The 14068-nt window shown below is 45.9% G+C and overlaps 1 protein-coding gene across 4 annotated transcripts; it reads right to left on the reverse strand.

The window, feature by feature from the left end:
- Positions 1–4: 4 nt before the first annotated feature.
- Positions 5–10625, reverse strand: tbc1d5 (TBC1 domain family, member 5). 4 transcript variants are annotated; one of them, XM_028991978.1, is made up of 23 exons: positions 10514–10625; positions 8040–8070; positions 7393–7492; positions 7005–7053; positions 6815–6923; positions 6367–6456; positions 6206–6280; positions 6058–6125; positions 5828–5930; positions 5627–5715; positions 5454–5504; positions 5260–5329; positions 5003–5175; positions 4220–4362; positions 3947–4053; positions 3760–3845; positions 3357–3628; positions 2426–2488; positions 1700–1908; positions 1524–1620; positions 1341–1420; positions 1067–1243; positions 5–530 (listed from the first exon to the last, which is right to left on the reverse strand). In XM_028991978.1, the coding sequence occupies exons 3-23, from the start codon at positions 7487–7489 to the stop codon at positions 327–329; spliced, it is 2412 nt and encodes an 803-aa protein (XP_028847811.1). In that variant the 5' UTR covers positions 7490–7492; positions 8040–8070; positions 10514–10625; the 3' UTR covers positions 5–326. The 4 variants fall into 4 exon arrangements, with proteins under 4 accessions (XP_028847811.1, XP_028847812.1, XP_028847810.1 ...); XM_028991979.1 differs by having other exon boundaries at positions 8029–8070; positions 10514–10586; XM_028991977.1 differs by having other exon boundaries at positions 7393–8070.
- Between the last annotated feature and the right edge of the window lie 3443 nt (positions 10626–14068).

Raw genomic sequence — 14068 nt, forward strand, 5'->3', positions numbered from 1 at the left:
GTCCTAATGAGACAAGTTTTTATTGTTGAATAAGTTTCCAGCTGGAGGGGGGGACAGAGAGACAGAACCAAGAACAATGAAATAGCATAAAACATAAAAAAGAAGAGATGTTTCTAGAATTAAATATAGTTTAATATGGTATGATATAAAGAGTTAAAAAGATACAATAAAAAAAAAAAAAAAAAATCAAAAGGTCACAGTTCTGAGGCACTGAGAGCAGAGGAGATGATAAGAGACAGTCAGAATCCTACAGGTCAGAGCGGAGTACACAGGCGGGTAGGTTATAGTAACAGTATAGTAAAAGTAGGGCAGACAGGCCGCCGGGGTTAAAGGTCAGTGGGGTTGACGATGGTGAAGTCTGAGTCCTTGCTGTGTGTGCTGCCCTCATCGGGGCTGGACGAGCCAGAAGTGGTTCCTATTAGGGGGTCATGGAAAGAAGGTCCAGGGGGCGGGGCTTGGTTGTCAGCCTGCTGGAGGTCCCCGTCCTGAGAGACCAGGATGTAGTCGTCCCAGTTCCGCCGGTCAAAACCCTGAGAGACACCAGAACACAGCAACTCAACACAGACTGCACCGTGTGTCAATATTATAATTTGCGATGTAATGAAGAACATAAACAATTTTATCATTTACATTTACAGCATTTATCAGATGCCCTTATCCAGAGCAACTTACAATCAGTAGTTAGAGGGACAGTCCCCCCCTGGAGACACTCAGGGTTAAGTGTCTTGCTCAGGAACACAATGGTAGTAAGTGGGATTTGAACCACTTCTGGTTCATATGCGAGTGTTACCCCACTAGGCTACTACCACCCGTTATCATAATGACGTTGCTTGGTGATCTTCTGGTGGCGGTATAAAAATTGTAGTTGAAAAGTGATGGAGGTGACTGAGGTGCCACTGAGCAAAGCACCGTCCCCACACACTGCTCCCCAGGCAGCCTGTCATGGCTTCCCACTGCTCACCAAGGGTGATGGGTTAAATGCAGAGGACAAGTTTCACTGTGTGCACCATGTGCTGTGCTGTTGTGTAACACAAGTGACAATCACTTCACTTTAACTTAACTTTACCTGCTGGCCTATTCGTGAGGCCTCGGTCTTGGGTTCCTGTGATGAGCGAGAGCGTGCGTATGTCAGCGTGAGGGCGTTGGAACAGTAGTGATCATCTGCGATGGTGATTTCCTCGTTCTCCTCCGACTCCAGCTGACTCTGGTTAAACCGCAGCGCCCCCTTTAGGATGTCCTTGATCTAAACACACGCACACAAGTAGATGTGTGAGGGCGGTGATGGACAGAACAGTCACCTGACTGACTGATGATGGACAGAATAATCCTGACACTGAAACCTGTTTCAATCCGGCCAGAGACACCAGAACCTCATCTTCCTTCTGCAGACGTTCCTGCAGGATCACATCCTGGATTTTACCTGTGGACCAATCACATTGTAGGACAAAAAAAAAAACAAAAGACGATATGAACAGGATGTATGTGTGGTGTGTGTGTGTGTGTTTTCCAGCTGCTTGACTCACCAATGTGGATGTTCATCATTTTTGCGCAGTATTTACTCATGGCCTCCAGATCATTAATCTGACCCTGCAGAAATGAGACCTGGGCTTCCAGCTCCTCCTACCACAAAAACTGTAAAATTACCACCACATCATGGTTCATATAAAAACGATGAGGAGGAGGAGGGTGGGGTTCTGACCGTGTCTCTCCGGCTCATGGTTTTGCTGTGGGAACGTGAGCGGCTGATGTTGAAGAAGGAATCCTTCTTGGAGGCGGAGAGGGGCGGGGACGAGGCCGCGGAGTCACGGCCCCTGGACACAGGAAGGGGTGGAGAGGACATGGTATGATCCCGCCCACTGGACACACTCTCGCTGCTTGGGGAGGAGCTCATTGTTCGGGGGGTGTGGCCTGTGTGTAGGATAAATGGCACACACACCACTAAACACCTCCCGGTACAGTAATATACTGATACAAGGTTCCTTGTACTTCTGCATCTTAAAACATTAACATATTAGATCTAGAGATACTGGTTTCATCATTTCATTCAAACAGTAAATCATCATATTCGGAATAATCATTAAATGTGCAAATGTTGGTGATTATGGATCATGGAATTCAGAAAAGAATTGATCAATTTTAATATTTCCTAGACTCACTCAAAAATGTAAAAACCAGAAATGTACATTACTTCGTTTCTACAGACTCTACAGCTTTTTCTAATTAAAAGTATCTTATGCACTGTCTGCCATATGAAAATTAAATACTTCAGAAACAATTGAAAGAAAACGATTAACGTTCATGATGTGTGTGTGTAAACTGCTGCCGTGTAGATCATATCGAGACTTTTCTTTTTACTGCAATTTATTGTTGTGTCCCAATTAAAACACCCACATGCTGATCGGCTCGTTGCTGTGGATGAAGTTACCTGGAGTTTCAGACAGAATCTGGGCAGGAAGAGAAACCTGAGAGCCTCCACAAGACCCCACATCTGAGTAAAACACACACACACACACATACACACACACACACCATTAACTTTTACCATTGCAGCCTCGATTATACTAGTCACCCCCAAACACAGCACTTAGGGAGACTGTTAGATCTTGTTATGTCCTGGGTTTTGTGGTGTGTTTCTGTTCAGTGTTTGTGTTGTGTTTGCAGGACCCCACCCTGCTCCTGCTGTGGACAGCCGGAATAAAAGGGGCCTCAGTTTCCTTTTTCGGGGCTGTGCTTGCTGTGCCATCCACTCCGCCCGCCTCCCTACCATTTCCCGATTGCATCACTTCCGGTTCCCCCTGCGCTTCCTCAAGGAAGCGACGCAACTTGTTTTTCGGTGTGTGTTTGTTTTTCTCTCTCTTTTTTTTTTTTTTTTTTAATAAATTACTTGTTAAATTACTTTGTTTCGTCTTAGTAGGTCTTTGTCTTTTCTTTTGTTATGGATCTGTATTTGTTTTATTAAATGTTAGTTGTTTTTTTTAATTCAATGTTAATTTGATTTGCAATTCTCGGCCACTGTTGTCGGGTGAGAGAGATGCGAAAAAGGGGTTCCCAGGAGGTGAAACGGAGGCTAGTCTCTGGAGATTATGATATAAATCTGCTCATTTCCTTTCCTTTTCCTTTTAAGGGTGGTAGTAGCCTAGCAGGTAACACACTCATCTATGAATCAGAAGACCCAGGTTCAAACCCCACTTACTACCATTGTGTCCCTGAGAAAGACACTTAAACCTAAGTTGCTCCAGGGGGGGACTGTCCCTGTAACTACTGATTGTAAGTCGCTCTGGAAAAGGGCGTCTGGTACATGCCGTAAATGTAAATTTCCTTTCCCTCTTAATATAGATCTGTGTGTGTGTGTGTACCTTTGCTGAGATGCACTGGCATGCTCTCAGACTTCAGAAGACGTTGAGCTGGCGTCGGTGTCGGCGTCTGAGAAGGGGCGGGGCCTGTGGCTGCTGATTCTCCTGATTGGCGCATGGTTGCCTGAGTGGACGGGGTTGACAGCACATCACTGTTGATTGGCGAGATTCCAGGGGCCCCGCCCGACATCGCGGGACCAATCAGCTTCCGCCCAAGGCTCAGCAGAGAGCTGGAGACTTTATTGATGTTGAGAGGAGCAGCTTTAGAATTGGAGCTACAGGGGATAGATAGACACACACACACAGACAAACACTCTTTATTAATGTGGAGAAGTGCAGGTTTAAAGCAAAAAGCACAGAGGAGGTATAAACACACACACTGATTAGCACACACCCTCCAATTTACCGTGTTTTACTGATGAGTTCAGCTCCTTGTGTTCTGGAGAACTGGAGGTTCTGCTGGAACTGGTAGTTTACTGGCCGCGGATTATTCTAGATCATAAACAACAATGAGCAGATCAGTCATTAATGCCAATTCACTCATCTCTTCATTCCACAATGAGCGAACTGTTTGAGTCTGTGTGTACACACACCTTAGGGTCTCTGATGAACAGTGCTTTCTGAAGTAGCGCATGAACATCTCCTATTGAAGGGTAGTGCATCAGGAGTCCAAGGCAAGTCTGAAAGTTACTGGCGATCACTGTAGTGCGCGCACACACACACACACACACACACACACACACACACACAATCAAGAGCACAAGTTCAGAAAAGCTCATCTGTACTTTGAACAATGAGTCCAGCCAACAGTTCCTGTTTGTGTGTGTTTGTGTGTGTGCGTGTGTGTGTGTTGTGATCTGCCTCACGTGCATCTCTGATGTAGAGTAGCATGGCAACAAACACGTAGTCGACCAGGTCCAGCGCGAGGCTGTCAGCAAACAAGGCGTCCCAGACGACCAGCAGATCCTGCAGTGGGAACTCCCTACCAAACAAGAGACGTACCCAGCGTCTACACAAACACACACATCATAAAAATAAATTAAATGTAATGAAATATAATTACGAGCATTTTATAATTGTTTTTATTAATTAAAAAAAGGCTTTTTATTGACAATGACATAAAGTTTATGCAAACAGTCAATATTTGCAGTGTTGCGGCTTTTTTTTTTTTTTTTTAAGACTTCTGCAATTCACCCTGCCATAATGTCAATCTACTTCTGGGCCAAATCCTGACTGATGGAGCCCCATTCCAGTCTGCTATTATAAGTTAATCAGCACGACAGAATGATCTCCAGACTTATGCTCGTCAAAACTCTCCCTTGTGTTATTGAGAGGATCACTGAAATGATCTCAGCAGGTCCTTTTGTGGCAGGGCTGAAATGCAGTGCAAATGGGCTTTTGGGGAATTCCTTTGCAATCCATCCGATCGCTCTTCAGAACATCCTGCAGTATAGGCCGATTCCCATAATAAAAACGGAAGCAGCAAACTTTGTGAAAACCAGTATTTGTGTCATTTTCCAAACGTTTGGCCACGACAGTACACACTGACATGCAACTTATATGTACATACCAATTAGTTCTAGCCACACAGTAGATAAATCCACTCACTATACACTACAGTGTACACTGTACACAATATACACACTCACATGCCGTATATCTGCGGGGCGATCTCCAGCCGGTTGAGGTGCATGTGCAGCTCGATGTCGTGTTTCTTCACCAGCTGCTCCTGGATGCGGTTGACTTTGGTAACTATGGCAACAGAAGGGCCAACGTCCTGCGGCCTGGCAAACGGCATGCTGGTAATCATCTCCTCCTTCCCCTGAAACACAGAGCATGCTGGGCAGTTCACCAGTCTGAAGAAGCCAACATTCAAATCATGCAGGCGTCCTGCACCAGGACTCACCTTCCTCACCTCCCGCTCAAAGCTGGAGAACCAGGGTTCCGCCGTCTCCATCAGCTGAGAGAACATGGCACTACGTGTGTAAACAGGACACACATCAGCCAATCAGAAACAAACACAGGACCTGGGTGTGTCACGGTAGTGAACATGCCCATCCAGAGGACCATCATCATACAGCGCTGTGCGTATGTACTCACTAGGCATCATGCTCATGATACTCAGGACTCAACAGAACCTTCATCTCTTCACTGGAACACACACACACACACACACACACACACACACACACACACACACACACACCTTATAATCAGTCAAAAAAGAATTTGGACTGTTTAACATTGTATGATATAAAAGAGAGGAAGATGACCTGGGGTGGGCAGTCTCACTGGCATGCTGGAAAGCCTGGTGGTCGCAGTGCAAAACGAACACAATAGGAGCCAAGAGCTCGTGCATCCCCTACACACACACACACACACACACACACACACACACACACACACAAATGAACACCCTTTTAAATGAATCACTAAAGGGATTGTGATCCTATGAGTGTGTACCATGTATGTACCTGCTTGTAAAGCAGCTGCTGGTTCTCTCTGGCGTAGCAGAACAGGATGTCTGTGAGCTTAGTTCTGACGTTGTCCTCCTGAAAATATTTCATCTCTGGAAACCTGATAAAAAAAATAGGCATTTATAGATCTGTGTGTGTGTGTGTGTGTGTGTGTGTGTGTGTGCGAGCTGGCGTATGTGCATGCGTGAATGCGTGTGCATGTCTGTATGTGTCTGCATGTGTCTCACGTTCTCATGACGTCCTGTTTGATCATCCCCCTCAACTCTTTGTCCTGAAAGAACTTATTCCACAAACTCTGAAGGACAGAGAGGTCAGGGTCAGAGGCATTCCACAGAGCTCACACTCAGGGTTAAAAGGTCAAAGGTCAATACTCACCCCCTCATCCTGTGAAAGGGGGTTGTTGACCAACAAGTCCTGCTGACCAGCAGCTTTGCGGGGATTTGTGATGTGCTAAATGGACAACAGTGGTCAGAAATTCAATTCTTCCCACACACACACACACACACACACACACACACACACAAACAAACTCTCACCATGTCTTTGATCTTCTCATACTGAGCTCTAAATTCCTTGGTTTTTCTGATCCAGTGACTCTTGTCCTCAGGCAGAACATCCAGATAAAGCTGGATATTGCAAACACAAACCCATTTATATGAACAAATCACACTGCAACTAGCAGATTGCTATACGCATCAAGATGTATGTATCCAACACCAGAATATGTTGTGTGTGTGTCAAATTGTATGTATGCAAAACAAGATCATGTTATTTGTGTCAAGAATTCTTGTAAAGTTTTGCGTTAGTTTTATGGCATGGGGAGAAGAACTGAAGGCCAGCAGCTTTACTCATTATGGTTCTGTCTGACTGAGGCGTCCATGTTCTGATCCAATCACATATATTCTATCGCAAACTGATTTCTGATTGATATCACGAAAACCCACCCTGTCCCGCCCACCGGCTCCACCCCACCCACTCCTTCACCTTCCAGCAGACGCTGCGGAAGCGGCTGCTCCGCAGCAGGCCATTAATTCCAGCCTGACGAACTTGTGGCAGGTAGTTGCTGTTCTGGAACAGCTGATCCCACTCTTTCCTACAAGCAGAGAGCAAGAGGCGTGCGTCAACGTCCTACCCGGGACCTTGCGGAATACTGACAACGCCGCCAACCACACACCTGTAGGACAGGTACGTCGACTCCGACCCAGCGCTGCTTTCTGTCGCCGCTGCAAGTAAGCAGACAAGTTGAGCTTTATTGTCATTTCAGCTACATACATGTTACACTAGCTACGGAAACGAACGTTTCTCCAATTAAATACATTCCGACATAAAGTGACCGTGCGTAACATCGACAAACCGGGCCACTTAATGTGCAAACATGTACGCAAGAAGTACATTTAAGGTGAACAAAACATGTAGAAAACATGTAGAAAAGTAGTGCAAACGCTGATGTAGCAGATAATATGTTCTAAACATAGAAGAGTCCAAAGAGCAAAGAGAAAATGGCCACCTGTGTGTGTGTGTGTGTGTGTGTGTGTGTGTGTGTGTGTGACGCAGCAGCTCACCCCCGTGGATCCTGTTGATGTTCTGTAATGGATCATATCCCGTCTCCTGCTCGTCGGTCTGCAGCGGGTGCCTCGTCTCAAAGTTTGGGTGCTGCATGACCTGCACACACGCATGTAAGATGGGAAATCCCAGGTCCCAGGTCCACGGAATTTTGTGCTTTTGTGAAGGTTCAACGCCCGTATTTGTGTCAAGCTGCGACATCCCCCGAACACGAGGTGTCAAAATCCAGCAAAAGGTTCGAGGTGTCACACAAAAGGACAAATCCTGATTGGTCTGTGGGAACTTTTTGGGGGGCCAAATGTATAAAAGAGTTTTCTCTTGTGGGCTGAAACCTGGTTCGTGGCTTTTTTCCTCTCCCTTCCTCTATCCCTCTCTCCTTTCTATTATGTTTGGGTTTATCTGTAACGTTTTTTACATGCAATATTTACATGTAACCGCAATATTAACCTACTTGTGTTAATAAATTAAGTTCATTCTTGGAACCTCTATGGTGCCACGCCTCTTTCATGCCAGGTAACATCAGATTGTGTTTAATAGAGTGAGTGTGCAGTCTCCTTTTCACACACACGGACACACAAACATTCCGCCATCACAACACCGAAGCACATAGAAGAGGAAGATGAACAGATACTCGCCCCACACACACCTGTCCTGAAGAAACGCACGTCACCCCTCACCTGTGGAAACAAGACGAAACAAAGACACACACACACACACACACAGTCTGCAGTCAGACAAATAAAGTAATTTCTGTTGACATGAACACACACACACACACACACACACACAGCGATGCCAAGAGGCACGGAAATAGCAATCAAACAAGACAACCAACCAAAACCGCGCTCTGATCCAGACCAAGAGACACGATCGGTTGTTCACGCCACGCCCCTCGTGGATACGACAGTTCCACGCCACTTCGAGCGAGGACTGGTCTGTGAGGTACAACAGGCTTCGGCCCGCGGTCCACTCATGGTTCCTTTAACCCTTATTGCATCCGATAGAATAAAGTGGACGGAAGATGGCACAATTGTAAGAAGAAGAAGAAAAATGCTACTCCTGCAGTCCCTCCACGTTAAGGGCATTATGAATAGGGTGGTAGTAGCCTAGCGGGTAACACACTCGCCTACGAACCAGAAGACCCAGGTTCTAATCCCACTTACTACCATCGTGTCCCTGAGCAAGACACTTAACCCTAAGTTGCTCCAGGGGGGGACTGTCCCTGTAACTACTGATTGTAAGTCGCTCTGGATAAGGGCGTCTGGTAAATGCCGTAAATGTAAATGAATATTGAGGTGAAAGTGGATGTGTAATTTTTTTTTTTTTTAAGCGAAAGGATTGGACTGTCATTGTGAAACACTGCAGCACAGCACGCGGTGACACGTCGAAACGCGTCCTCTGCATTTAACCGTCACCCTCGGTGAGCAGACATGACAGGCGCCTGGGGAGCAGTGCGCGGTGGTGCGTGATTCCACCCGTGGCGGACCTTCTTGTAGGGAAGTGAGAGAAGCGGCTAGCCGGAACATTCTGGAAACTGATCTGAGATCGGCGGGAGTTCATGCCTTAAGGAGCTCACATGACCCCTGGCGGTCACATGACCAGCACGACTGCAGCAAGGGGCCTGCAAACACACACATACACACACCGCGGCGACTGGAGGTTCCGGTAAAGGGGGGGTGAAGAGGTGAGCCTGCATCTACGCCGGAACTGGATCATGTGATCTGAAGCCTTCATCGTCCCTACAGCGTTGTCCTCATGTTGCACCACTTCAGACTCGGGAACCGGGAACGACTGTAGTTCTGGGAACTGAAATAATGAAGCTCCTGCTTCAGGATGGGGTCTAAAGCGCCACACTACAAACTAGCGGAGATTCCTCAAGTCGGCAGAACGTCTCACGTCCAAAACGTAAGTGCATGTTGAAAATATGAAACTCCACCACTGTCACTCTACTTGTAGAACCCTTCCTGATTCAGCACGATTCACATCATGTTCAGAGCTCCTGACGTGTCATTAATCTAGAGGTCAGGGTCATATCATCTGAGCAGATGAAGATGAAGGGCGTCTGATAAATGCTGTAAATGTAAATGATGATGAGGTCACGACCCCTGTCCCCCCGTAAACCAGGACTGTGAGGGTGGCAGTAGCATCTCCCCAGGACGCACTCAGAAACCATTCTGACAGTGACATTCTGCAGCGAAAAGCAAAACTGCGCCAGTGTACAAACACACACACACACACAAACACACACACACACTGCAGCTGGTAATCAGCATTTTCTCTAAGACATCCACATTTTCTCTATTATCTCCTGACCACAGCCACCCTTTCACTAATGTCCCCTCCAAACTGTACCCTCCCCCTTCACTACTTTCCCCCTACAAAGTTACCCCCCCTTAACTACTGTCCCCTCTCCCTTAGCTACTATCCGCTCCAAACTTAACCACCCTTAACTACTGTCCCCTACCTCTCCACTACTGTCCCCTTCACTACTGTCCCCTCCAAACTTACCCCCACCCCTTCACTACTGCGGCCCCCTAATCAGAAGGTTGCCGGTTCAAATCTGCCGAGGTGGCACTGAGTAAAGCACCGTCCCCAATCTCTGCAACCCGTGCACCTGTCATGGCTGCCCACTGCTCACCAAGGGTGATGGTTAAAATCACTGAAGTGTTGACAATCACTTCACTTTCACTACTGTCCCCTGCAAACTGACTCCTCTTCACTGCTGTGCACTGCTGTACCGGGGTGCATCACAATAAAAAAAATCACTTTCTTTCTTAAAACGGACTGTCCGGCAGGGTGATCGGCCCCAAACCGCCCGTCCTTCTGCTCGCCCAGCAGACAGACAGCCCCACCGGCCGCTCGAGTTCCAGTCAGGCGCCAAAAGCCGCGACTTTCACCCCAAAAACCGAGGCGCCGAATAACTTCCGTAATGCGGAACCGCCCGGGCCTCCTGCCGCACGATCCAAAGCAGCGGGGACTTTCACCGATACAAGCGCGCACACACACACACACACACACACACACACACACACACACACACACACACTCTCTCTCTCTCTCTCTCTCTCTCTCTCTCTCTCTCACACACACACACACACACTCACTCACTCACTCACTCACCGAGCATTAAGTGTGCAGCTCACGCGACTCTCTCCATCTTGCTTCTCCCTCCGCATGTAAACACACTCGCGCGAGTCAGGCGGGCGCGTCGCAGAGCAGCTGATCAGACACGTGACTCCGTGACGTCAGCGCGCACGGTACGCGCGTTGAAACGGGGAGAGGAGGGGGGGCGGAGTCAGGATTAGAGATGGGCAAAAAAAATATTTTCACAATGGATTTTTTTAAAATGTTTATTTCCCACATGCACAGTCATACACGGTACGATATGCAGTGAAATGGCTTTTGCGACTGACATAGACCTCAAAAATTGCAAGTACACAGTGACCCAATATGCAAATATTGCAAAGTACCCAAATATTACACTTTTAATGCTTTTAACAAAAAATGTGTGTAACGGGTAGGGTGAAGGTGTGAAAATGTGTGAAGTGAAAGAAAAGTAAAAATTTGTACAAGATTCTGGGGGAATTGAGTCCAGAAGTGATTGAAAGTGCTCGAGTGTACAGTATTATTGTTGTGTCCTATGTAGTGTTGTTGTTGTTTAGAGGTCGTATAGCCTGCTCCTCCTCATTCTCTCTGTGTTAAAACACGCATAGTTCATATTACTCTGTTATAATATCACACTTTTTTCAAGCCAGTCTTTGCTTATTTAATGTTTTTTTTTCATTCACTGAACAAGCACTTTGTGTCATTAAAAAAAACGAATTGCGATGTCGAAAAGTCTGATAAATGCTGATGTCATGGCAGCTGGCGATTCACACACATTTTAAATACAGAAAGATATAACGACATTTTTAAAAGGTTGGAAAGTGAAATATTTTGTAGTTAATAAAATTCGCACACCTACACCAACAACTACATCCTCTTACATCTACACAACTAAACCCACAACTACACCCTCTTACATCTATACAACTACACCCACAACTACACCCTCTTACATCTACACAACTACACCCACAACTACACCCTCTTACATCTACACAACTACACCCACAACTACACCCTCTTACATCTATACAACTACACCCTCTTACATCTATACAACTACACCCAAAACTACACCCTCTTACATCTATACAACTACACCCACAAACACACCCTCTAACAGCTATACAACTACACCCACAACTACAACCCCTCTTACATCTATACAACTATACCCACAACTACACCCTCTCACAGCTATACAACTACACCCAACTACACCCTCTTACATCTATACAACTACACCCACCAACTACACCCTCTTACATCTACACAACCACACCCACAACTACACCCTGTCACAGCTATACAACCACACACACAACTACACCCTGTCACAGCTATACAACCACACCCACAACTACACCCTCTTACATCTATACAACTACATCCACAACTACACCCTCTTACATCTATACAACTACACCCACAACTACACCCTCTTACATCTATACAACTACACCCACAACTACACCCTCTTACATCTACACAACTACACCCACAACTACACCCTCTTACATCTATACAACTACACCCACAACTACACCCTCTTACATCTATACAACTACACCCAAAACTACACCCTCTTACATCTATACAACTACACCCACAAACACACCCTCTAACAGCTATACAACTACACCCACAACTACACCCCCTTACATCTATACACTACAAACCCACAACTACACCCCTCTTACATCTATACAACTACACCCACAACTACACCCTCTTACATCTACACAACTACACCCACAACTACACCCTCTTACATCTATACAACTACACCCACAACTACACCCTCTTACATCTATACAACTATACCCACAACTACACCCTCTCACAGCTATACAACTACACCCTCTCACAGCTATACAACTACACCCACAACTACACCCTCTTACATCTATACAACTACACCCACAACTACACCTTCTTACATCTACACAACTACACCCACAACTACACCCTGTCACAGCTATACAACCACACACACAACCACACCCACAACTACACCCTGTCACAGCTAGACAAGCACACCCACAACTACACCCTCTTACATCTATACAGGGAGTGCAGAATTATAAGGCAAGTTGTATTTTTGAGGAATAATTTTATTATTGAACAACAACCATGTTCTCAATGAACCCAAAAAACTCATTAATATCAAAGCTGAATGTTTTTGGAAGTAGTTTTTAGTTAGTTTTTATTTTGAACTATTTTAGGGGGATAACTGTGTGTGCAGGTGACTATTACTGTGCATAATTATTAGGCAACTTAAAAAACAAATATATACCCATTTCAATGATTTATTTTTACCAGTGAAACCAATATAACATCTCCACATTCACAAATATACATTTCTGACATTCAAAAACAAATCAGCGACCAATATAGCCACCTTTCTTTGCAAGGACACTCAAAAGCCTGCCATCCAGGGATTCTGTCAGTGTTTTGATCTGATCACAGTGTTCACCATCAACATTGTGTGCAGCAGCAACCACAGCCTCCCAGACACTGTTCAGAGAGGTGTACTGTTTTCCCTCCTTGTAAATCTCACATTTGATGATGGACCACAGGTTCTCAATGGGGTTAAGATCAGGTGAACAAAGAGGCCATGTCATTTGTTTTTCTTCTTTTATACCCTTTCTTGCCAGCCACGCTGTGGAGCACTTGGACGCGTGTGATGGAGCATTGTCCTGCATGAAAATCATGTTTTTCTTGAAGGATGCAGACTTCTTCCTGTACCACTGCTTGAAGAAGGTGTCTTCCAGAAACTGTCAGTAGGACTGGGAGTTGAGCTTGACTCCATCCTCAACCCGAAAAGACCCCACAAGCTCATCTTTGATGATACCAAACCAATACTCCACCTCCACCTTGCTGGCGTCTGAGTCGGACTGGAGCTCTCTGCCCTTTACCAATCCAGCCACAGGCCCATCCATCTGGCCCATCAAGACTCACTCTCATTTCATCAGTCCATAAAACCTTAGAAAAATCAGTCTTGAGATATTTCTTGGCCCAGTCTTGACGTTTCAGCTTGTGTGTCTTGTTCAGTGGTGGTCGTCTTTCAGCCTTTCTTACCTTGGCCATGTCTCTGAGTATTGCACACCTTGTGCTTTTGGGCACTCCAGTGATGTTGCAGCTCTGAAATATGGCCAAACTGGTGGCAAGTGGCATCTTGGCAGCTGCACGCTTGACTTTTCTCAGTTCATGGGCAGTTATTTTGCGCCTTGGTTTTTCCACACGCTTCTTGCGACCCTGTTGACTATTTTGAATGAAACGCTTGATTGTTCGATGATCACGCTTCAGAAGCTTTGCCATTTTAAGAGTGCTGCATCCCTCTGCAAGATATCTCACTATTTTTGAGTTTTCTGAGCCTGTCAAGTCCTTCTTTTGACCCATTTTGCCAAAGGAAAGGAAGTTGCCTAATAATTATGCACACCTGATATAGGGTGTTGATGTCATTAGACCACACCCCTTCTCATTACAGAGATGCACATCACCTAATATGCTTAATTGGTTGTAGGCTTTCGAGCCTATACAGCTTGGAGTAAGACAACATGCATGAAG

This window comes from Denticeps clupeoides, chromosome 9 (assembly GCF_900700375.1).
Source record: "Denticeps clupeoides chromosome 9, fDenClu1.1, whole genome shotgun sequence".
NCBI classification, from domain to species: domain Eukaryota; kingdom Metazoa; phylum Chordata; class Actinopteri; order Clupeiformes; family Denticipitidae; genus Denticeps; species Denticeps clupeoides.